The sequence below is a fragment of the Ammospiza caudacuta genome, chromosome 2 (assembly GCF_027887145.1).
Source record: "Ammospiza caudacuta isolate bAmmCau1 chromosome 2, bAmmCau1.pri, whole genome shotgun sequence".
In the NCBI taxonomy this organism is placed as follows: Eukaryota; Metazoa; Chordata; class Aves; order Passeriformes; family Passerellidae; genus Ammospiza; species Ammospiza caudacuta.
In genome coordinates this window covers 121519085-121543896 of record NC_080594.1, presented here as the reverse complement: position 1 = coordinate 121543896, position 24812 = coordinate 121519085, and the positions used below count along the sequence as shown (strand labels likewise).

At 57.6% G+C, this 24812-nt stretch overlaps 1 protein-coding gene across 2 annotated transcripts in view; it reads left to right on the top strand.

Moving 5' to 3' along the window:
- The first annotated feature begins 2052 nt into the window (after positions 1 to 2052).
- Positions 2053 to 24812, top strand: part of STIM1 (stromal interaction molecule 1) — a 73564-nt gene continuing 50804 nt past the window's right edge. The window contains exons 1-2 of one of the 2 annotated variants that reach the window (XM_058824824.1): positions 2053 to 2134; positions 2382 to 2557. In XM_058824824.1, coding sequence (XP_058680807.1) covers positions 2428 to 2557 — 130 coding nt within the window. In that variant the 5' untranslated portion in view covers positions 2053 to 2134; positions 2382 to 2427. Of the gene's footprint in view, positions 2135 to 2309; positions 2558 to 24812 lie in introns of those variants that run through there. The other variant, XM_058824826.1, reaches the window with a different exon arrangement.

Below are 24812 nucleotides of genomic sequence, written 5' to 3'. Positions count from 1 at the left end.
CCTGTCCCACCCCAGTGACCTGTCCCCATCAGAGTGACCTGTCCCCACACCAGTGACCTGTCCCCACCCCAGTGACCTGTCCCACCCCAGTGACCTGTCCCCATCCCAGTGACCTGTCCCCACTCCAGTGGCCTGTCCCCATCCCAGTGACCTGTCCCCATCAGAGTGGCCTGTCCCCATCCCAGTGACCTGTCCCCATCCCAGTGGCCTGTCCCCATCCCAGTGACCTGTCCCCACCCCAGTGACCTGTCCCACCCCAGTGGCCTGTCCCCATCCCATTGACCTGTCCCCATCCCAGTGGCCTGTCCCCATCCTCATCTCGGGGTCTGCAGGTGTGGCACACTGCCCACAGCCAGCATCTTCCCCAGTGCCAGCACGGGGACCAGAACCAAGGGACACTGGACATCAGCCTGGACAGAAGCCAGCCCTGTGTCCCAGCCTGGACACCCGCCATGGCTTGGGGACCCCATGTGGGGCTGGCCTGGGACCCCCAGCCCAGAGCGGGGACGTGGGCCCCTGGCTGGGAACAGCCTGCTCCGGGGACAGGGGACACACAGCGACAGGGCTGTCACCTCTCAGAGCACCCCGGCCCATGGGACAGATGTGAGGGGTGGGACAGATGTGAGATCCCCGTCCCCTCCCAGCCGCTGGCCTCAGGGCACACTGGTGGCCTCTGGGCACATTGGTGGCCTCTGGGCACATTGGTGGCCTCAGGTCACGCTGGTGGCACCGCTGGTGGCCCTGGAGGTGTCCCAGCTCTGGGAGGTGTCACAATCTCCTCAGCCCCGCTGCGAACCAGGAGCCACGTGCTGGGACCCCAAAGTGTCACTGCCCAGAGAGCTGGGGCGGGTGACATGTCGGGGTGGGTGACACGTCGGGGTGGGTGACACGTCGGGGTGGGTGACATGTTGGGGTGTGTCGTGTGTCATGGTGTGTCCCACGTTGTGATGTGTCACATGTTGCAGTGTGTCACATGGGGGTGTCACATGTTAGGTGTGTCCCCCGTCCCGGTGTGTGCCCATGTCACGGTGTGCCCCAAGTTGGTGTGTCCCCTGTCCCGGTGTGTCCTCTGTCCTGGTGTCTCTCCTGTCCCGCTGTGTCCCCTAGGCTGTCTCCCCTATCTGACTGTGTCCCCTGTCGCACCGTGTCCCCTGTCCCGCTGTGTCCCCCGTCCCGCTGTGTCCCCTGTCGCGCTGTGTCCCCTGTCGCACCGTGTCCCCCGTCCCGCTGTGTCCCCTGTCCCGCTGTGTCCCCCGTCCCGGTGTGTCCCCTGTCGCGCTGTGTCCCATGGGCTGTGTCCCCTGTCCCGGTGTGTCCCCCGTCCCGCTGTGTCCCCTGTCGCACCGTGTCCCCCGTCCCGCTGTGTCCCCTGTCCCGGTGTGTCCCCCGTCCCGGTGTGTCCCCTGTCGCGCTGTGTCCCATGGGCTGTCTCCCCTATGGAGGAGTGTTCCCTGTCGCGCTGTGTCCCCTGTCGCACCGTGTCCCCCGTCCCGCTGTGTCCCCTGTCCCGGTGTGTCCCCCGTCCCGGTGTGTCCCCTGTCGCGCTGTGTCCCATGGGCTGTCTCCCCTATGGAGGAGTGTTCCCTGTCGCGCTGTGTCCCCTGTCGCACCGTGTCCCCTGTCGCGCTGTGTCCCCTGTCCCGGTGTGTCCCCTGTCCCGGTGTGTCCCCCGTCCCGCTGTGTCCCCTATCGCACCGTGTCCCCTATCCCGGTGTGTCCCCCGTCCCGCTGTGTCCCCTATCGCACCGTGTCCCCTATCGCGCCGTGTCCCCCGTCCCGGTGCGTCCCGCTCCCCCAGTCCCGCCATTCCCCTCTCCGCCCACCAGAGGTCGCTGCGCGCCGGCGCCGTGCGCGCGCGGGCGGGAGGGGGGCGTGTCCACGTGCCCGCCTCGTCGGCTCCGCCCCCTGGTGGGTGTGACCCGGCGGCGCTTGGCCACGCCCCCTGACAGCGCGCGCGCGGCGGCGCCAGGGCCCGGTGCGTAAGGCGGCGCGCGGGGGGGCGGACGAGACCACCGTGGCGGCGGGCGGGGGGGGTGCGGGGCTGTCCCGGCACAGACAGAGCGAGGTTTTCCGGGAGGTGCCGCTGACAGGAGGCGGCGGAGGGACGGAACGGGCCGGGGAGGCGCTAGCGGAGGTGGCGGGAAGAGGGGTTATCCCGGCAGAGCGGAGAGGGGCCGGCAGGGTTACCCCGGGAAGAGACCACCGAGGGTGGGGGGACTGGGGCTGTCCCGGGAGAGACCACTGAGGCGGGGGGGGAGGCTGTCCTGGGAGAGACCACTGCGGGGCGAGGGGGGCAGAGGGTTCCGGTAGCCGGTGCGCGGCCGCAGCTGGCGGCGGTGCCGGGATTGCCGGTATAACCGGGACACCCCGCGGGCCCCCAGCCGGTGCCGATGCCGAGGAGCAGCTGACGGCGGCGGGGACGCGGAAATGGAGCCGTGGCCGGGCCGGGCCGTGCGGGCGCTGTGCGGCCTCTTCCTCCTCCTCCTCCTCGTCCTGCAGCATCCCGGGCGCGCCGAGCGGGCCCCCGGCTCCCACCTGGATGACTCGGCCATCGCAGGTGAGTCCCGGCCGGGCCCTGCGGTGCCCTGCCCGCCCCGCCGGGCTCGGGCGCTGCCCGGGGAAGGCCGTGCCAGGCCCCCCCGCACTCCCTTTTGGGGCCATTCCTCCGCCTTTCGGGCAAGAGCTGCGGTGATCACCGCTTCTGGACCCCGCAAGGACCGAAATAACCCCGGGGTGTTCCTGCGGCGGGCCCCGGCTGTTTGGGTCAAAAGTTTGAAATTTCAACTCATTTACAGTATTGCGCTCTTCTTCGTTAAATGGCATCGACTGGGAGCGGTTGGCGGGATTTAGGATAATTAGCGTTATTTACTCGTTCGCCCCGCGGTAACGAGAGCGGTGCCGGGAGCTGGGGAGCCGAGGGTTCCTCATGGGCTGCTCGGGGCCGTTCCCGCTGTGGGAGCCCAGCGGTGCAGGAGCAGCAGTCTCACCTGAGGAGCACGGGCAGCACAGCCCCGGCGCTCTGCTCGCCCCGTTCCCATCCCCTCCGCCCCGAGAGCCGGGCGGGCAGCGGGAGCCGAGCCCCGCACGCTGCGGGACTGCCCCGGAGCCGGCTCCGTGGGCTCCGTGTCCTTGTGGCGGTGCCCGAGGTCAGCCGGAGCGGTGAGTCCGGGCCGGGCCCAGCCCCGGGCGGCTCCGGGCAGCGGCAGTGCCGAGCCCCGCTGCCGGGACCCGCGGGTGCAGCCCGGCCCGGGCAGGCCTGCCTGGGGGCGGCTCGGGGGATGTGGGCGCGGGGAAGGGGCTGGGGCCGTGTTCGGATGCTGCTGTTTGATGGAAGGCGCCGCAGCGGAGCCCTGGGAAGGGCTCGGCTCTGAGCCTGGGGCTGCTCGGGGGCAAGGAGCGGGGCAAGGAGCCGGCCCTGGAGCGGGGGAGCAGCAGAGCCAAGGGCAGCTCGGGGTGGGAGCCCGGGCACCTCGGCGGCTCCATCCCGGCCCAGGATGGGATCCATCACTGGCTGTCCCCGGGACGAGGGCTTCTCATCCCCTCTGGCCGTGCCCCTGAACCCTCGGGCCCGTTCGCATCCAGTGGGCTCCACTAAGGAAACTGGATCTCCGCAGTCCTTGTGAAGCAAGGTTTGTGCCTCCAAGGAATTTCCAGCGCGGTTATTTTTGGAGGCCCTGCAGAAGTGTGGCAGCCTGGGTGATTCAGCTGCTGGCTGTGCTCTTGGCGAGCGGAGGCAGCCCCGGCACGGGCGGCAGCGCTGCCCCCGCCGCGGCTGCTCCGGCGCTCCGGGTCACGCTGGGCCGTGGTTCGGCTCCGAACTCCCCTGGGGCTCCTGCCTGGCTGGGCTGGAGCCCCAGAGTGCAGGAATGGGGCCAGGGAGGGATCGGTGTCCCCCGCTCCGTGTCCCGTGCCCCGGGACGGCTCCGTGCCCTCTGCTGCCGCGGGTCCCCGAGGTCTCTTGGCCGCTGCGTTCGGAGCTCTCTGAGCTGTGGTGGCTCCCAGCAGGGAATGTCCCCAGCCCGCACAGGACACGCTTTCCCCGCTGCTTTCCCTGGAAGCAGAAGGTGTTGGCTGCTCGGTGGGAGGCGGAGGTGAGTGCTGGACGTTTTTGAAAGTGAAAGTGCTCGGCTTTGACACCTTTGCTCCAACGTGCAAAGGTTTCTCTTTTTTTTTTTTTTTTTTTTTTAATTCTTTATTAGGATGGCAGGATTTTAACGTTAAAATGTCAGCACCGGGGAAGTTTCTCAGGCGGTGCAGGGAAGTGCTTGCAGAGAGCAGGAGCCTGAGCTGCAGCACTGCTTGGGCTGCTGGGGTTGCTCTGCACGCTCAGGGGATGGATGCATCAGCAGGTTTTAGACAGGATTATGAAAATCCCGATTCATAGCATGGGAGATATTTTAAGCAAGAGTTTGAAAGGGGTGGGTTTATCCATGCTGGAAGATAAGAGTTGGTGACTGAACCCCGGGGAAAACCAGATTTTCTCCTGGCTTTGATTCCCTCAGAAGCGAATTGAGGCCTTAATCTCTGATCTGTAATCCTTTCCTGCCGGGATCGCGCTGAGGTTTGGTTCCACTCGGCCGCACAGGAGCCCTGTAAGGAGGTGTGGGGCTTTGGAGCCCCTGGCCCTGCCCGAGCCCGGTCGGGGCTCCTGCCGCTGTCACAGGATGTGTGACGGCCCCGCGGCATTGTTTGCACCGGCCCTGGTTATTTTTAGCCCGAATTTGTCAGGCTGCAGCCCGGCCTCGGACCTTTTCACACCCCCTAAAAGGGGGCACACCAGGCTCCTCGGGGACAAACTGGACTTCCAGGAATTTTCCCCCCTCTTTCTGCTCATTTGCTGAACTCTGGTTATTGCCCAGATCATGCAGGTTTTGGTGCTTTTTCTGGCCCTTATCAGAACATCCTCCGGGGGATGTGGTCAGTGTTTTACATGAGTTTTATGTGGGCCGTCAAAAATGTGACCCGTTGTTTGGGTCAAATGTCTTTAACTTCATCTCAAATGTCTTAAACTTCATCTCATTTAAAATACTAGTCTTGCTCAGCGGGCTCTTCCTCCTTAAATCACATCACCTGGAACCAGTGTGTGGGATTTAGGGTTGTTTTTATTTTAATTGCTTGCCCTCTGTGCATCCCAGCACAGGTGGGCACTCCCAGGTGTGTTTGTAGGAGATCCAAGGAAAGCTGGCTGTGGAGGATTGGGGGTTTGGGTGGCTGGGGCTCGTGCCTGGCTCCCTCAATGGGGCAGTTTCTCTTGCAGATCCAGGGGGACCCAGATCCCCCTGCAGTAATATGGAAGTGGTGCCAGTCTGCATTGCCCTGAGCCTTATTTCATTGTGCAGGGAATTCCCTCCTGGGGTCTGGCATCTACAGGGATCTGGGGCCTCCTGGGGTCCCTGTTCTGGCATCCTTGAGGCAAGTCAGGGATCGTGGTGTGGATTTTCCCTCTTTCCTGCAGCATCTCAGAGGTGGGCTCTGAGTTCTGTGTTGGGTGGAGGCATTTTTGGGTGACGCCTCAGAGGGTGGCAAGGGCTGGGCTCTGGTGCAGGGCTGGCACAGGTTTGGTGGCTTTTCCTCTCTCCACAGCAGCTCCTCTTTCTCATCCTTGCTCCATCTCCTGCCCTGTCTCCTGCTTCACTGATTCCTTCACACAGCCCTTCTTGAGTCATCTTTGCTCTTATCTCAGTGCTTTAAAGAACAAGTTGAAACCACATCCTTATCGTGTCAGTGCCCAAGGCTGGAGGGCTGTGCCCAGGGCTGTTCTGTGTTTGCCTGGAGCTGCCCTTGAACCCTGGGAGCATCCTGTGGGACAAAGTCAGGGTGAGGAAGGGGGGCTGCAGCCACAGGCTGGTGACTGTTAGTGATTCCAGAGGGGACAGTGTGAATTTCTGTGTAAGGAGGCTGTGCCCAAGCCCTGTCTGTCCTTGCCATCCCAGGGATTCATTGGAAGTGAATCCTTCACTGCAAAACCTCTGCCTTGGGAAGTGCTGGGTTTGGGCTTCAAAGCAGCAGGAGGGATTTTGTGCTGTGAGCAGGAGGAGGCCTCAGTGGAGCCGTGGGGAGCTCAGGGATGGCTCATCCTGCAGGGTGGGACAGGCTGGGTCTCTGTCCTTCCACACACCTGGGGGAGTTCATGGGACACAGTGACCCACGGTGCCCTCCTTGCTTTGATAAAATGCCTTGTAAGGGAGATTCTGCTGTTAAATTCATTCCTTCCAGGGGTTCCCTGAGTATTAGTTGCACCTGTGAGCAGCAGCTTTGGGTTGGGTGAGGGAGAGGAAGCAGTTGTGGGAATACCTGGAGGCTCTGCCAGGGAAAAGTCCATGTTCTTCCCTGGCTCAGCTGGAAGCACAGCCTCGGCTTCCTTCGGGAATGGAACTCATCTCGAGGAATTGCCATTCTGAGAGCTGGAAAAATCGTGTTTTGGCAGCAAAGGGGCCTCATGTGGAGAAGGAGGAGGAGCAGGGCTGGCTGGGCAGCGCTGGGGCTGCTGGGGAGCTCCTGGCTCCCTCCAGCTCATTCCCTTCCCTGCTTGGCCCAGGAACTTGGAGTAATGCTGAGCTGGATCAGAGAGAGGCTCTTAATTTAATTTCTTGTTAGATTTATTTATTTGCTGCCTTGGAAAGCAGCTGTCTCCATGTCTGCTATGCCCCTGGGGTGGTCCCTTTCTGCGGGACGGTGCAGGGGGAGCTGCTGGGGCTCTGCTGGGGCTGCAGCTCCTGCTCCAAACCGGGCTTTGGCTTGGCCTTTCCCACGGTGGGGCAGGGATACACCCTCCCACGTGGATGTCCAAGGCAGCAATCCCTCAGTCCTTTCCATCCTTTGCTCTCAGGAGGGCATGGAGCACCCAGTGTGTGAGGAAGGAGCCTCCTGGCATCCCTTGTGCTGCAGCTGCAGGCTCTGGGATGCTCTGGTGGGCCTGGAGCAGAGCCTCATCCCAAGAGGAGTGAGAAGGGAAGCACTTTGTGTTTCTGTGGCCTGCTCAGCTGGTGTGTGGCCCGTGGGCTGCCTGGGTGTGTTGGTACACCACAGTTCCCTGTGGGAGCTCTCTCCTCCCTGGGACAGGGGCTGGAGGGATGGGTGAGTGTCTGGGGACAGCCCAGGGGAGCTGAGGCGCCCTCCAGGGAGCTGTGGTTCATGATCTGCCTGCATTTGGGGAGGGAGGGCAGCCAAAAGCCCATCCTGGTATTTAGGGGCTGCCCAGGGAGCTTTGCAGCGCCCATCCCTGCCGGTGTCCCCTGGAGGTGGCACTGTGTCGTAGGAAGGGGACCAGGACACCAGATGGTTCATCACAGGTCCAACAGGTCCAGTTTATTGAAGAAAGCATCAAACACTTATACAGCAAATAATAAGCTTATGAATATTCTGTAAGCCAAACAATCTGTTGGTTAAACTATACCATGAACTCTTCCTCATTCCTTAAGGGTTACATCTCTCTTTTCTCATGTCTCTTTCACTATTTGTTATTATACTACAGCTAGGCCCAAGGACACGCTATCTAGCAGGTGCAGAACTTGGAATTAGCCACGGTTTTGTATTTTTCTAGTCTCTAGCAGCTAAATTCCCAACAGCACTGAGTGCTCTGGGCTGAGGACAAGGTGCCTATGGGGCACAGCTGGCACTGCATGGGCTGGCAGGGCTGTGCCAGCCCCAGGGATTTGGGGATTTCTTAGTAAAATATCCCCTTCTGTGAGCTGATGGCTGAACAGCAGCACTTCCCTGGGGTTATCCCTGTCCTGCTGCTTGTCCCACTTGGAGGCTGTGCTGGCAGTGCCTCATGTCCCTGGTGCTTCCAAGCCCGGCGGCAGTGCCAGCCCTGGCCACCCTTCGGTGCTGGACTGTGCCCAGCCTGGCATCCTGCTCCTCAGAGCCCTAATTGCACAAACTGATTAGTGTTGAAAAGGCTGTTTCCTCCATTAATTAGCTTTGCTTTGATTCCAGAGAGGAGAAATAAACTCCTGGCAGGCAGGAGAGTGTGACTGACACAAAGTACCACGGAAGAGTTGTGGCTCTCCCTGGGCAGCTCGGGGTTGCCTCTGGGAAGGCCCTTTGGGACCAGGCTGGTTCCTGTTCTGGCCGGCCTGTGTGCAGCCCTGCTGTGGGTAACTGCAGGGGCAGGAACGTTCTGGAAACAGGAGCTGGGACCTTCACTGTCCTTGGGTGAGGGTCTGGGGATCCCCCTGCCCCCGGCTGGAGAAGGAGATTCCATCAGCCCTCCTTGTGTCAGTCAGGTCCCACTGGGGAGAAATCCTTCCCTGGCAGGGTGGGCAGGCCCTGGCACAGGGTGCCCAGAGCAGCTGGGGCTGCCCCTGCATCCCTGGCAGTGCCCAAGGCCAGGCTGGACACTGGGGACAGTGGGAGGTGTCCCTGCCGTGGGATGGGGTGGACTTTAGGGGCCTCTGAGCCCAGTCCAGTGTGGGATGCTGTGAATAATGGGGCTTTTGGCCTCTTTTCTGCCTTCTCCCTGTTGCCAGCTGCAGCCTGGGACCTGCTGCTTCTCCCTCCTGCTCTCCAGACTCTTTGCTGCTGGAATTTGGGGATGTTTCCTGTGGAGGCATCACTGTCCTGCTGAGTCTGCTCTGCTCCCATGGCTGATCCACGCTGGGCTCTCTGGAGCACTTTAATTTTCCCTCACCTTCATTTCCCCAGCCCCTGCAGCCATGCCTGATTAATTTTGTGGCACCTCCCGAGCTCCGGTTCGGTTTTAGGAGCTGGTGCTGGCAGGGACAAGGACTCTTTAATTAAAGCCATTGCTCTGTCATTCCTGCAGCACATGGGAGCCTTGGGGAGCTCCTGCCTCACGCTGTGCCAGGGCCTGCCCACCCTGCCAGGGAACAATTCCTCATGGCCAAGATCCCACCCAGCCCTGCCCTCTGGCACTGGCAGCCATTCCCTGGGTGCTGTCCCTGCAGGCCTTGTCCCCAGTCCCTCTCCAGCTCTGCTGGAGCCCTTCAGGCTCTGCCAGGGGCTCTGAGCTCTCTGCAATAATCCTAGTAATACAATTAATGGCAAGGAGTGATGGTGGGACTGTGCCCAGGAGCTTGTCCTGGCCCAAGTGCCCAGCCCTGCAGTGGATGGAAAGCCTTGAGAGGAGCATGAGAAGTCACAGGGGAGCCATGCCTGGTTGTGTCCCAGACTGTCCCTGCCTGCTTGTTTTCCCTCTGTGAAATAGTACCGGGGTGCTTGTTTGTTTGGATTATGGACCTATTTTTAAGTAACCTATTTTTTCCACTTTGGAAAATGCATTAACTCACTGTGTGGCACGGACATCTGTGGGGTCTGACTTTGGGAACCACCAAGTGCTCCTTGCAAGTCTCTCACCACCACCCTGAGGGGGAGAGGGGCTGCCTCTGGCACATCTATATATTATTTTGTATATATGTTTTTATCCCCACCTTGCTGAGGTTTGCCACAAGAGACACTTGCAGGATGCACAGAGGCAGCTCCTTGGAAGTGCTCTTTATCCCACCAAGGAGCTCTGCCTGTTCTCAGTGCCACCACCCCTTCCTCTCCTCTGGCCTTTGGGACTTGCTGATCCCAGCAGCTCTCACACCGTGGAAGCAGCAGCAGTGCAGTTGGAAACGGGGATGTTTGGTAACACACACACACATTTTGCAGGAAAAGACACTATTTTTGTAGCCCAGTGTTTGTTTTTCCCTGAAGGATGGAGTTTAAGGTCAGTTTAATTCTTCTCTACAGGTTTGGAGCTCCGGTGCCGTAAATTCGGCTGCTCTGGGAGGATAAAAACGCAATAAACAGGAGAACTTGAGGAATGTTCCTCTCTGAGTTACAAAGGAACAGCTTGCTGGTTGGAACAGCCTGCCCCTTCCTAGGCAAGGCAGGCTTTGGATTGCAGGAAAGGGAGGAATAATTCAGGATTAAAGCTGCTAAGCAATGCATGTGTTTAGATCTGTAAGAGTGCCAGGACATAATTAATGGGTGAGTAAGCCAAAGGGAAAAAAAGTTATTTTTTTAACTGGATAGAGATAGATGGAGGATAGAAACGAATTTCTGGGGGGACAGCAATAATTCTGGAAGTATTCTGCTCCAAGCAGCTGCTGTTGTTCAGGGTGCCTGTATGGGTTTGTTCAGGAGTTTGGCAGCTGGAAGGCAAAAATCCAGGTTTGGCACCTTGAGCTGGCCTGAAGGCCTTGTGCTTGTCACAGAGCAGCTCCAGGACTGCAGGTGAGATGAGGAGAGCTCCAGGCCAGAAGGGTTATTCCCTTTTAATCCCTGTGTGATGCCTTTCCCACCTGCTGGGGCTGAGCTCAGAGGATGCTGCTGAGGGACCCGATCCCATCTCAGGCAGGGCAGATCCCTCTGGAGCTTCCCAGCTTCCTGCTCTGGTTGGCATTTCTGGAGCTGGATGCAAGTCCAGGGATGACGTGTTCGTGGGGACATGGCTGATGGAAGGTGTGAGCACCTCGGAGTGCTTGGGAAGGTGGCAGCGGTTTGGTGTTCTGGGGTTTCACAGTGGGCTGGGCTGTAAACTGCAGAATCCAGGAGATCTTGCCCAAACCTGGGGAAGGATCAGGAAGGACGCTCTTGTCCATGCCATGCTTTTATCTGTGTGGTGTGTGCATCCAGGAGGCTCTGCCTGGGGGCTCACGTTGGTTTGTCTCTAGCCAGGACCGAGGCACAAACTCAGCCCAGCTGCTGATGCTGCCAGGGGATGTGGGTTGTGCCAGGCTCTGCCAGAGCAGCCCCAGCTCTGCTGTGTCCTGATAGCCAGGGTCTCAGAGTTTTTAGCTTCCCAGCTGCCTCCTGGAGCCCAGGCTGGCTCTGTCCCCAGAGGAGTGAGTGCATCTTGCAGGGCTGGCAGGATGAAGAGGGGCCTCAGCTTCCTCAGGGAGTGCCACTCCTGCAGCCTGGCCTGCTGAGGGTCAGTGAACTCAGCTGTGTCCTGGAGGGCCTCTGGGTGAAAGAGGGCATGCTGCAGAAATGTGGGGCTGGCAGGTGTGGGAGCTGAGGTGGAATGCTGCTGGTTTTGTGGGAATGGTGATGGCAGCACACCTGGCACAGGGATCTCTTGGAGAGGCAGTGATGGGGGCTGTCCTCATCCCACCGTGGGTGCTGTCCCTGTGCCACCCCAAGGCTGTCCCCATCCCACCCCATCCCTGCCCTCCTGGCCTCTGCTCCTGCTGCTCTCAGAGCTGTCTCATGGACCACACTGTTTCCTGGAGATTTGCACACTGGGTTTTGGAGATAAACAAGTTTTCCTGTTCATTTCATTTGCTGTATCATTAACACAAAAACAGGGTGGAAGGGGATATTCGGGGGCCATTCAGTGCTGTTCTCCCACACTGCAGGATGATTCCTAGAGAAGTTTTCCCGACAGCAATTGGTGTGATAAGTGGGGTTGCTGGTAATTTTTTCTCCCATCTTTTATTTTTCCTCTTGGGAAAGGAGAAAAAAATGTTTGATGCTTTAAAGGGTGAGGCTCAGCCCTTGGAGTTTGTCACATCCTTAGGGGGGATGTCTGGCATTGCTGTGCCATCCTGCAGATGGATATCTTCAGAGGTGTGCTGGATGGGGCACTGCCCTCCCCAGGGCTGGCCTGGGGGCATGCTCCAGTGGCACTGACCCCTCTGGAGCTCCCTGGGCTGGGGACAGGGCAGGGGACAGGACACAGCTCAGGACATGGGACAGGACAGAGCTCCCTGGGCAGGGGACAGGACAAAGGCTCAGGACAGGACAGAGCTCCCTGGGCAGGGGACAGGGCAGGGGACAGGACAGAGCTCTGGGCAGGGGGCAGGAAAAAGGCTCTGGACAGGACAGAGCTCCCTGGGCAGGGGACAGGGCAGGGGACAGGACAGAGCTCAGGGCAGGGGGCAGGACAAAGGCTCAGGACAGGACAGAGCTCGCTCACTGCTGGCCAGAGCCTCCTGCTGTGGAGAGCTTGTCCAGCTGGTTTGTTTTTCATCCCGGGGCTATTTTCAGTGCTCAGCCTAACAAGGTGAAATGGCTGAGATGCTTCCCTGTCCCTGGGACTCTGCTGGGAGGAGGTGTCCTGCTATCCCAGTATCCTGCTGTCCCACTATGCCAGCTCCCCAGTATTATTAGGTGTTCGCTGTGCTGGCAGCACTCAGGGCTTTGGAGGAGCTGTCTGGGCTCTGCACAGGCACCCAGAGCACAGGGAGCCCCAGGTCCCAGCAGTGTGATGGCCCTGGTGCCCTCCTGAGGCTGGGAGCATGGCAGGATCCAGGACAAAGCCAAGCTCTAGGTGGGAGAAGCAGCAGGAAAGCCAAGGATCAGCCCAGGCCTGCAGGGGTGTGGGATGTGCTGCTCTTGGGTCCTCCAGGAGCACTGGAACTGGGGTAGAGGTTGCCTGAGATGTGGGAAAAGGGGACATTTCACCCCAGCTCATCCTTACTCCCACTGACAATGTGTAGTGGGTTCATTCTCATGATTCCCCTGGGGTTGGGAGAAACTCCAGCTGCTGTTCACTCAGGGAGCAGGAATTGTTCAACCAGACCCAAGTCTTGCTCTGTGGTTCCAGCTCAGGTGGCTTCTTCAGCATCTGCCAACCACTTGTGCTGGGAATGTCACTTCAGCTCCTTGGAGTTCCTCATGGGCTCTGGGTGTGTAAGCTCGTGGTGCTGTGGGGTGTGGAAGCCCCAGGATTCCTGTTCCTGAGGCAGGAGTGATGTGCAGAGATGTCACTGCTGTGCAGCAGTCACCTGGCCAAGCAGGGACCTGAGACCCTCCCCAAGGGCAGCGTGGTGGCACATCCAGCATTCCCAGGAAGGCTTCACTGACACCTGCCCTGGCCCTGGGAGGAAATCCAGCACCTTCTGTCCCAGAGAAACAAGAGAATTTGTGTTGGAAAGGAGGAGCAAAAAGGCTTTATTGTTCACTAGAGTCATTGTGCGAGCATTGGTAGAAATACTCGAGCAGGCTTTGGTGCACAAGGTGAGAAAGGGCTGGGTTTATTGGGGACTATCCTGGAATTACTGAGGTTGGGAAAGCCCTTGCAGAGCTCAGCTAAGCCATGTCCCCAAGTGCCACATCCACAGCGCTGTTAGATCCCTCCAGGGATGTGATTCCACCCCTGCCCTGGCAGCCTGGGCCACTTGGAATTTGTTTGGACAAGAACTTTCACGGAAGCTGCAGGGAAGTTCCCTGTTTGCAGCAGAGGAGGAAGGAAAGAAAGCTCGTGGCTCCTTTTCCCCTTTACACAGCTGCAGGAAAGAATATTTTCTGCCTGGAGGGTATGGAGTGTTTTTTCCCTGAATTAATGAGGTATTAAAGAAGATCCAGGAGTCTGGGCTCATCCTCCTGAGTCACCTGAGTGTTTGTGTTAGGATTTGGCAGGGAGCTTCCCTGGTAGCCAGAGTTATCCCTTTGGTAAACACAATCCTTCAGCGTGGCTGTGGCTGGTGCTGGATGCTGAGTCAGCCCAGCCCAGCAGGAATAACCCAGAATTTCACACTCTGGCAGGATTTCTGCAGCCCAACATCCCCAAGTGTTGCTGCTCAGACCCCAGGGCTGCTGCTCCTCTGCTCCTGGAAGGGCTGCAAGGAATCAGCCCTGAGTAATGAGTTTAAGGAGTCGGATTGGGGTGAATGCAGAGCCCTCTGCAGATGGTTTGGTTTGCCGGTCCCTCCTTGGCTCTGGGAGGGGACAGGGCTTAGCAGGGATTTCTCTGTGGCCTAACGATGGCTAAACTTAGTCCTGTGTGCTCTGGCTGGGCACGGAAGTGCTGCAGAGGTGACACTTCTGCTCTTGGGAAAGAAATACCAGCAGTACAGCCAGTGCCTGTGTCCTGGGCTGCTACTGGGCAGGAGAGCTGATAGAGAGAAACTCGGCTTCCTTTTTTGGCTTTTGGGGACTTTTTTCAGATCAGCTGATGTAGCCTGAGAAGATAGAAGACTTACATGAAAAAATAACATTTATTTTTCCTTACAAATGCTTTTCCCCCCTCCAAGTGAAGTGCCCAAAACTCTGGGCAAATAAAGCTTCCAGCCAGGTGATCTGGGAGTGGGGTTGGCTGGGATGGGCTCTGCTCTCCTCCAGTCCCAAAACCCCTTCCCTGGGCTGACCCCACAGCAGAGCTGCTCCCGTTTGGGGGTTCCTGCATAGGAGGGACCTGGAGCTGCTGGAGAGAGCCCAGAGGAGCCCCAGAGCTGCTCCAGGGCTGGAGCCTCTGGAGCCAGGCTGGGAGAGCTGGGGGTGCTCACCTGGAGAGGGGAAGCTCCAGGGAGAGCTCAGAGCCAGGGAATGGCTGCCAGTGCCAGAGGGCAGGGCTGGGTGGGATCCTGGCAATGAGGAATTGTTCCCTGGCAGGGTGGGCAGGCCCTGGCACAGGGTGCCCAGAGCAGCTGGGGCTGCCCCTGCATCCCTGGCAGTGCCCAAGGCCAGGCTGGACACTGGGGCTTGGAGCCATGGAAAGTGTCCCTGCCATGGCAGGGGTGGCACTGGATGGATTTCAGTGTCTCTTTGAAGAAGAGACGAGGTGTAGGTTTTTTAAGAATTTAACTTTTAAGCTGTTCATGACAATAATAATGTTCTGCTAAGTGTTGTTGTTTTTTTGGTTGGGTTTTTTTCAGTAATGAAGTTATTTTATTTTTAATTTGCACATGGAAAGCTGCTGTATTCTCAAGTTTGGTGGTTGATGTCATGCAGAAAGTCTTGGTCCCTCCCACTGTGTTTGGGAACAAGAATATTTTCAAATAAGTCAAGGCCACTTTCTGTGATTTGAAGCACATCTCTGAGGCAGCCTCAGCTCGCTGGAAGCTGTGCTGGTCTGTAATTAACTCTGCTAAACAAAGTGTTCTGTGCCCATGGCAGCCACAGACACTGTGCTGTGTTCCCAGGGTGGTCCCATACCCTCCCCAGCTGCACTTTGGGGCAGTTTGAGCTGTCTGTTCTGTGCTCTGTGTGTTCTGCTGAGGGGCTGCTCTGGGTGACAGAGCTGTCACTGCCAGGGCACTGCTCCCACGGGGAATATTCCAGTGCAGCTGCCCAGCCTCGGGATTGGAACAAGGAGAGGGATCCCAGAGCCCCGTCCATGCAGAGTGGGATCCCAGAGCCCTGTCTGTGCAAGAGAGGGATCCCAGAGCCCTGTGCATGCAGGAGTGGGATCCCAGAGCCCTGTCCATGCAGGAGTAGGATCCCAGAGCCCTGTCCATGCAGGAGTGGGATCCCAGAGCCCTGTCCATGCAGGAGTGGGATCCCAGAGCCCTGTGCATGCAGGAGAGGGATCCCGGAGCCCTGTCCATGCAAGAGAGAGGGATCCCAAAGCTCTGTGCATGCAGGAATGGGATCCCAGAGCCCTGTCCATGCAGGAGAGGGATCCCAGAGCCCTGTCCATGGCTCTGAGCCCCCTCAGCTCTGGGTTATGCTTTCTGAGGCAGGGCCGGGGCCATGAGGGGAGGGAGAACCGCGCTGCTCCCAGAGAAGACCTGCAGCTCTGCTGGGCACGGCTCCCATGCACAGAGCTCCCACCTTCTGCCCCTGTGTGCCTGCAGGATTTATGGAGCGCTGAGGAAGGCGCCTGAGGAATTTATTTGTTTGCCCTTGGAATGCTGCTCCGAGCACTGCCTGTGCCTCGGGTCCCTGCAGGCCGGCGGCTCTGGGACGGGCCCTCACAGCAGCCTGTGCCTGTGCCGTTCCCTGCGCGGTGATTTATCCCCTCCCTGAAGCTCCGGGGGGCATTTCCTTGGCGAGGCACTGCCTGTGGGAAGGCTCTGTTTGTTCAGCCCCGGTGCTGTGGGGGCAGAGCCTGCCCTGCTGGCCCAGCTGCTGCTGGGGCGCTCTGCATGGCGCGTTCCCCCTCAGCGCTGGCTGTGGGGAAAACAACAGCATGGTGGGGTCTGGGTGGGCTGTGGGGAAAACAACAGCATGGTGGGGTCTGGGTGGGCTGTGGGGAAAACAACAGCATGGTGGGGTCGGGGTGGGCTGTGGGGAAAACAACAGCATGGTGGGGTCTGGGTGGGCTGTGGGGAAAACAACAGCATGGTGGGGTCGGGGTGGGCTGTGGGGGAAGCAGCAGCACGGTGGGGTCTGGGCATGGAGTGAGCTGTGGGACAGGGAGAAAAGAAGCTCCTGCAGTGCACGTCCCTGCGGCCTCAGGGGCAGTAAAAGGTGTGTGTGCAGGTATGTGGTATAAGGGATGGAGCGCAGGGATGGATCAGGAATTCTTGGGAATGAGGAATTATTCCCTGGCAGGGTGGGCAGGCCCTGCACCCCTGGCAGTGCCCAAGGCCAGGCTGGACACTGGGGACAGTGGGAGGTGTCCCTGCCATGGCAGCGGTGGCACTGGGTGGGATTTAAGGTCCCTCCCAACCCAAACCAGTCTGGCATTCCATGGCTGGGCTATCACAGTCTGACTCCCAGTGACTGGGCTTTGGAAAATGCCCCTTTCCAGTCTCAGCTTCCCCTAAAACCAACTCCTCTCTGCACAGGGCTCAGAACAAGGACACATTCCAAACCCTGCAGTGCCTCTCCAGCTATCTGGGGAAAGCCACAGCTAAACAATGGTTTAGGAATGGTGGGGAAAAGGTGAGCTGCCCTTCTGGGGGAACCCCAGATCTGCTCAAATTTAAGGAGTTTCTGGACATTCTACACCTGTTCCCAGGTGACTCTGGACAGTCTCAGGGAGGGTTGAGCTGGGTTTAGCACAGGCAAAGGAGGAGCAGCTGTGAAGTGGCACTGGAGCTGGGCTCAGGGAAGGTTTGGGGGTTTCCTTCCTTGGGTTTTTGCTTACACAACATCAGTTTAAAGTGCTAAACTGCAGCAGGGGTTACATCATGCCAGACCTCTTCCCTGTGTGCTAAGGGTGAAGAGCATGTTGTTCGAGTTCCCAGCTTGGCTTTTGAAGCCTCTTCATTACTGCAAAGGGCCTGGAGGATTTTGGAAAGTCCAGGTTTAAGGTAGGAGCATCTGAGGTTTGGGATCACTCTGAAATCCCTGCTGTTCCTGAAGCACAAGTGCCCATGTGTCTCCTGGTCCTCAGGGAAGCCAGGTGTGGGAGCTGCCTGTCCATGTGGGATTTTCAGACCAAGGGTGAGGTTTCAGGAGCTGCTGAGCTAATGGAATCAGCACTTGTCATCTCTGGAAAGCATTCCCTCCATCCCTCCTTCCCTCTTCCCCTACTCCCATCTCTCCTTCCCCCTTGAGCACAAGAGGATTGGCCTCAGGCTGGGCCAGGGCAGGCTCAGCTGGGACAGCAGCAGCAATTTGCCCATGGAAAGGGAGCTCAGGCCTTGGCAGGGGCTGCCCAGGGAGCTTTGCCGTGCCCATCCCTGCAGGTGTGCCCTGGAGGTGGCACTGAGTGCTCTGGGCTGGGCACAAGGTGGGCACAGCTGGCACTGCATGGGCTGGCAGGGCTGTGCCAGCACCAGGGATTTGGGGATTCCCTTCTGGTTTTGGCAGCTCCTGCTCTCAACCCCCAGGTTTTATGACCTAGAAGTGACACCTCGTGTTTTGTGTCACCTTTTGCTGCCCCAGCACTGTCAGGACCCTGCTGGGATGAGAAGCCTCAGGGTCCCAGTGCTGCTCTTGGTCTGTATCTGTTCTAGAAAGTTCCTCTTTCCCTGATCACCCTCAGAAAACAGCCACTTCAGGAGGTGTTTTTTATCCAAGGGGTGAATCTCCCCACTGCCTCCTCCAAAAGTAGCATTTCCATCTTCCAATATAGCAAAGCATAAAATTCACAATTTAATCCTGATTCCACAGTGACTCATTTCAAGACTTTCTTTTTAAATTGTTTTTTTAGTAACAACCTTTTCAGTGAGGCAGCTCCAGGCAGGCAGGGCTCATTCACTGCTGGCACGGTGCCACTCAGAGCTGGGGGGGTTCTCATTTCCCCACTGGATTCAAAACCAGCAGTCTCACTTTGGGGCAGAAGTCTAGAATTGAGGAACACCTGCCTTGTAGCAGCACGTTTGGGATCAGTGCTGTTTGCCCATCCCATCCATGGGGGATTTTTTTCTACCTGAGGGAGTGGCTGGGGCTGGGCCTGGAGGGATTTAGGTTGGATTTTAGGGCAAGGTTCTTGCCCAGAGGGTGCTGGCACTGCCCAGGCTGCCCAGGGAATGGGCACGGCCCCGAGGCTGCCACAGCTCCAGGAGCCTTTGGCCGGCGCTGCCAGGGATGCCCAGGCTGGGCTTGGTGGGCTCTGGGCAGGGTAGGGCTGGCACTGGGGGGTCCCTGGGGGTCCCTGCAGCTCAGGACATTCTGGGATTCTCTCATTCTTGTGGTCCTGATGTAACCCAAAGTGCTTGTGTCTGGCTGGCAAGGAAGGGAAAATCCTTTCAAACTGCTGCTTTCCTAATGTGAATGATCTTTCCCTGCTAGAACAGGGATTTATATTTATTTGTGCTGCTGGTGCTGCCCCTAAATTGCTGCTTTTCACACTCTGCCACCCCGTGTGCTGCTCGTGTCCCCTGGCAGTGACTGGGCATGGGGAAAGGAAGTACCTGGGGTTTGGGGTGATTTTTTGTAGTGACTCTCAGCGGAAAAAAGATGAGTGGTGTTTTGTGGGAAGAGTCTTCCTCCTCCCCATGTGTGAGTGGAGGTCAGGGTTCCCCTTGGGGAGCAGTGTGGCCACTCTGCTGCAGCCTGTCCTGCAGAGAGATGTCCCTTTCTTCCCCATGTACCTCTAACCCCTTGTCCTGCCATGTCGCTGAGCTTGTCCCATGTGGGATCTGGTGGCATTCCATTGCTGAGGTGCTGCACAGGCTGTGCCTGGCACATCCAGGATCTTGTTCTTCTGGGATTTTCCCACTGTGGCCATTTGTGCCTGGAACCGAGCAGGTCTGTGAACACCAAGTATAACATAACTTGGCTTTTTTGTGGACTTGTGTTATTCACAACCTCCTTCCTCCCTCCTCCTCCTCCTTTCCTCTGCCTTCTTCCCATGCCTTTGGCTTTCTCCTCCTCTGTGTGCCAGGATCCACACCTGCCTTGGGCCCCCCTTTGCTTCTGTCCTGATCCTTGTGGGAAGGGAATTATGCAGGAGAGTGGCTTTGCTGGAGTTTGGAGAAGTAGAGGATAACGGGATCACTGGGAAGGGTTTTTATTCCCAAAGAAGTTAAGGTGATGGCTGCAGGCTGTTGTTGAGGTTGGATAATTGAGGTTAGGGATTTCCTGTGGGATGAGCTGCAGCAATCTGGGGACAGGCAGCACCTTGCCCTCTTGGAATCTTGTTCTTCAATGGAAGGGAAGGGCTTTGCTGGGAAAGGCACGAGCTGGCTGCAGCAGTGTGGGTGGCTTGGGAGCAGCTCATTCCTTCTGGCTGGAGGAAAAGCAGATTGTGCAGCGTGTAACATGGCCAAGGCAGGGGCTGTTGTCACCTTGTGTCCTGCTCTGCAGGGCTCCTGTGAACAAGGGAATCATCAGTTCTTGGTGAGGCACCTGAGGGATAAATAAGGCTGGAATTGGGAGAAGCTGTCCTTGTACGGCAGCGTGGGAATGGCGCTGCTGCCCTTGGATTGATTATACAGAGTGTGTCTGGGAAGGGAGCAGGGCAGTCCTTGGGGCCTGGGCTGCTGGGGAGGAGGAGGAAGAGGCCAGGAAATGCAGGGAAGAGCCCTCCTGAAGGTCCACATTGCTCCTGGGGCCCTGGGCTCCCTCAGCCATCCTGTGAGGCTGTGACGGTGAGGCAGAACTGGGCTGTGAGCCTGGATTTGGGGTCAGCTCTGAGCTCTCCATCCTGGGCCTCCTGCTTGGGATGGACATGGAGCTGTGGGACCAACTCCAGAGGAGGCCACAGAGGAGGTCCAAGAGCTGGAGCCAGGTTGGGAGAGCTGGGGGTGCTCACCTGGGGAGGAGAAGCTGCAGGGAGAGCTCAGAGCCCCTGGCAGGGCCTGAAGGGCTCCAGCAGAGCTGCAGAGGGACTGGGGACAAGGCCTGCAGGGACAGCACCCAGGGAATGGCTGCCAGTGCCAGAGGGCAGGGCTGGGTGGGACTTTGGCAATGAGGAATTGTTCCCTGGCAGGGTGGGCAGGCCCTGGCACAGGGTGCCCAGAGCAGCTGGGGCTGCCTCTGCATCCCTGGCAGTGCCCAAGGCCAGGCTGGACACTGGGGACAATGGGAGGTGTCCTTGCCATGGCAGGGGTGGCACTGGGTGGGCTGTGAGGTCTCTCCCAGCATGAGCCTTTCTGCCATTCTGTGGTTTCTCAGTAAATCCTGACAGCAAGAGAGCAATTCTGTACTTCTGTTACCTTGTCAGAGCTACCACAGTTTTTGTTTCTGTGTCTGGAGCTCTTCCTGCTCCAGGTGTTCTTGGCCCAGGGCTGTCCCTGGAATGCTGGCCTTGGGCAGGCAGTGCTGCAGGAATGGATCTCCTGGCTCAGGGGTGGCAGGATGGAACAGCAGCAATGGTGGTGTGGGTTTTTCTTTGATTTCTAAGCTTTCTTTGGCATCTTCAGTTTTTCAGGGAGGGATGACTCACTCATCCATTATGTGGTTTCCTGACTTTCAGATTTCTCTTTCACTCCATGATTATGGCTTTGGATCCCAGCATGCAGCAGCTGGCGCTCGGTGCTGTGGGCTGGGGCTGCCTGGAGCGGTGACTCACGGCTGGCACGGGGCTCAGGGGGACTTGGATTCCTTCCCACCCCTCATTGGGAGCCTGTCAGAGTACCCTGAACAGCAGCTCTGGCTGCCCCTGGATCCCTGCAAGTGTCCAAGGCCACCTTGGATGGGGCCTGGAGCAGCCTGGGACAGTGGAAGGTGTCCTTGCCCATGGCAGGAGATGAGACTCGATGATCGTTGAGGTTCTTCCCAACCCAAACTGTTTTGGGATTTTGTGAAAATCACTGGAGAGCTGGTGAGGGCCATGGGATAATCCTGTCTCTTTGCAGAGTGGGAATGTTGGTCCTGGGTCCCCAAGAACTGGAGCAGGTGCCTCAGGATTGTGGAATCCCATTAATTCCTCTGGTGCCTAGCACTGCCAGGGCTCTGCAGAGCATTCCCAACACATGCAATCACAGAATCCTACAGTGGTTTGAGCTGGAAGGAACCACAAAGCTCATCTGCTGCCACCCCCTGCCATGGGCAGGACACCTTACAGTATCCCAGGTTGCTCCAAACCCCATCCTTGGGCACTTGCAGGGATCCAGGGGCAGCCACAGCTGGGCCATCATCTGGGCCAAGGCCTCACCACTCTGACAGGGGAAAACCTTCCCCAGTCTCCAATCCAAGTCTCCTCTCTTAGTGTAAAACCATTTTGCCATGTCCTGTTAGAGTCTGCCCATGTAAAAAGGCCCTCTCCCATCAGTTTTGGATGGCCCTGGCTGTGGCTGCAGTTCAAATGATTCAGTTTTGTTCCACACAGTGGGGCAGGAATGTGTCAGCACTCAGATTACTTGGTTTATGGCTATGAAGTAACCCAATCTCCAGTTATTTCAGCTCCTTAGAACTTCCCTGCCCACGGGATATTTTGGCTTCTGCTGCTCCTCAGAGAAGGCCCTGACGTGGTATTTGGAGCTGCCCGTGGGCAGAGCCGCTGTGCCTGACAGGGTGGTACCAGAACCACCTCTGTTATCTTGTTCAGCCAAGGAGAAATGTCCCCCAGGCTGGGCTGAGGAAAGCACACTGAGATCCCTGCGGAAGGAAATGGGTGAAGCTGGCACTGGGAGGCCGGAGCACCCAGGCCAGGGTGCCCAGATCTGCTCTGGGGAGGTTTGGGAGCCACAGTGAGGGTGAAGTCATTCTCTGCTGGACACAGGGGGTGTTCCCAGATAGAGGGGATGGTGTGCTGGGACAGCATGGGCAGGAGGAGGGGTGGGCACTGCCAGGACAGGCTGGGAATGGGATGGGGATTGGGATGGCATGGGGCCATGTGTTCCCACTCCAACAGAAAACAGCTTTGTTTGTTGGGGGTCATGTGTGATTTGGGGCTGTGTGTTGTTTTAATGGGGTGGAAAGAGTGAAGCACTTGGTGAAAAGTAGGGTGACAGGGTTCTGGTGGGGGGACTGGGTGGAAGCCAGGAATGAAAGGGCTGTGCTGCTGCTGCAGCAGGGAGGGGAAGGAGGAGGATGTCTGGAAGCAATGGGCTGACATTAAATCAATGAATTGGTGCACGGAGAGGATGAAAAAGGCTGATTGCACTCGGTGGTGAGAGAATTGATGGTAGTAAATAAATGCTGAGCGTGTGCCAAGGAGAGGAGCCCATTTGGGGAAGAAATTTTAAGGTTTTAATTGAGTGTAAGTTCATGACTGTACAATAACCTCCCTTTGCTGCTTAATTCCTTCCTGTGGCTGTGTTCAGCTGTGGTGGTGCAGGAGGGCTCCACATCACACAGGGCTTCCTCCTGCATGTGTGTGACCCTGTGTGGCTTTGTCATGCTGATCCTGAGACAGGGGCACTCCCAGCACAGACAGCTTTGGCCCCAGGAGCTGGGTACAGCCTGGTTCCCTGGGCACTGTTATTAAATGGTTTGTGAGCATTCAGGGTTGGCCCTTCCAGCAGAGACACCCGAGGGTGTTGGTACTTCTTTGAAAGTCTCTCGGAGATCAAACAGCCCAACCTCTGCTTGGATTTACATTTTTTCTAGACTGTTTAATCTGACTTGGGTACAAGGATTTGGTTTTTTGCATTGTGCAAGGAGCTCCCTTAGAGGAAAAAAGTCTCCTTGAACTCCTGCTGAAACTTCCAGTCATTGAAGGTTGGAGCAACCTGAGGCTGGCTGAGTGGCACTGGATGGGCTTTACGGTCCCTCCCAACTCCAACCAGTGTGGGATTCCATGGAAAGCTGGCTGAGTGCAGTGAGTCCCTGCTGAGCTGCTCCAGACCCTGCTGTCCCAAGGGTGAAGGGAACCCAGGAGCAGGAGCACGGTGATAGTTCCCTGTTGAGCAGATACTTGAATGCTCTCCTTGGTCTGCGCTGAGCAAACTCCCCTCAGCTCCCAGGTCCTACATCCCAAAACTGCTGGGAGAGTCACTCTAGGAGTTTCCACACTAGAAGGGAGGTGGGAACATGGATGAGGTCCCTGCTGGTCATGGAACAGGCTGGTTTGGGTTGGGAGGGACCTCACAGCCCACCCAGTGCCACCCTGCCATGGCAGGGACACCTCCCACTGTCCCCAGTGTCCAGCCTGGCCTTGGGCACTGCCAGGGATGCAGGGGCAGCCCCAGCTGCTCTGGGCACCCTGTGCCAGCCCTGCCCACCCTGCCAGGGAGCAATTCCTCATGGCCAAGAATTCCTGATCCAGCCCTGCCCTCTGGGTCGCTGCCTGCCCAGAGCAGGACTCTGTGCCCTGGCTCTGCACCTCCCAGGGAAGGAGTCTGCCAGGGAAAGTAGGTCAGAAGGAGCAGGAGAACGAGCATGTGCTAAAATCCCGATTCTCTTTGGTAAATCCCCTTTTTTTTTTTTTTTGACAGAAAGGATTTATATGTGAATTTCACGTGTGCCTGTGGCCGAGTGTGGTCTGACAGTTGTCTCTGTAGTAAACAAGCTGTCAAGTGTCAGCTTGAAGTATAAAACCCCTCTGAGGACTTTCCTGACAGTGGGAATGGCTGGATGCTCTCGTAGCTCCATCAGGCTCTGATGTTTGGGAACCAGAGCTGCAAACCCAGGATTATTGCTGTGCCCTTTGAGCCTTGCTCTGTGTGCTGCTGCTCTGAGCCTTGCAAGATGTCAGGGCTTCCAGGGTTCCCCTTGCTATTCCTTACCCCCCCAGAGGGAATGGAAATCTCTGGATGCATCCCTCACAGATTAGTGCCTTCGTTAAAATTCCTGAAGTTGTCCTTGGCATTTTTTACTTGAAACCCAGAGTTCCAGGGGAGAAACCCTGAGCACGGAAGTTCAACTGAGCCCTTGTTTACACGGGTGAAATATGTAAACAGTTCTTTTTCCCCAAATATAGGGCTTTTTTCCTTGGCTGCCCTCCCGGTGTTTATAAAAGCCAGTTATGTAAATGACAATTGTAATAATTAAGCTGCTGTTCAGTGCTGTCCCCAGGGCTGCTGCTGCTGCAGAGCTTGGAGCTGCGGGGGTCTGGGACATTATTGGAGATAATGGGACCTCAAAGAAGGAAATCAAGGGAAATTAAACAAACAAAATCCTCGTTAGAGAGACTCTCCCATGAGAAAGGGAAGGTCTGGAATGAAGTGATGTTACAGGGGAGTTCTGAAGATCGTCCCCTCCAGCCCTGCCAAGACAGAGCTGCCCAGAGCTGCTGGTCCAGGGCCATGTCTATGTCCTGTTGAGTTTTGGGTGGCTAATGGCTGGAGCCCCCAAAACAAGAGTAACAAAACAAGTCTGGGTGACTTGTGCCAGCCAGGACCACCATAAGGCACATCTTTGTCATCTGTTACAAAAGCACCCCAAACTGCCTTCCATGGTAGGTGAAAGTGGCTTCAAATTGCACCGGGGAGGTTCAGGGTGGGTATTGGGAAGAATTCCTTAATGGAAGATGTTCCATTCCAGCCGTGGCACAGGTGCAGCCACATCCCTGGATGGATTTCACAGGTGTGGTGGCACTTGGGGACATGGTCAGTGGTGGCCTTGGCAGTGCTGGGGAACACCTGGACTCGATGGTGTCCAAAGGCCTTTTCCAAGCTCGATGGCTCGGTGAAATTCCAGCTCTGCTTTAGCACTTTGGCCTCAGGGTCCTTTGATGACCTGGGTCGGGGCACCTTTGGACTGGCAGCAGGACCCCTGAGTAGAGGCTGCAGAGAGCCTTTGGTGGGGACAGCGAGCCCAGAGGGGCAGGAGGGATGGAAGAGGGGCAGGAGGGATGGAAGAGGGGTAGGGTGAGGGATGTCAGGCTGGCAGGAGGGGATGAGAGGGGCAACAGGAGATGGAAGGGCCAGCAGGAGGGCTGTGAGGCCGGCCCGTGTTGATGTGGCCCGGTTAATGGC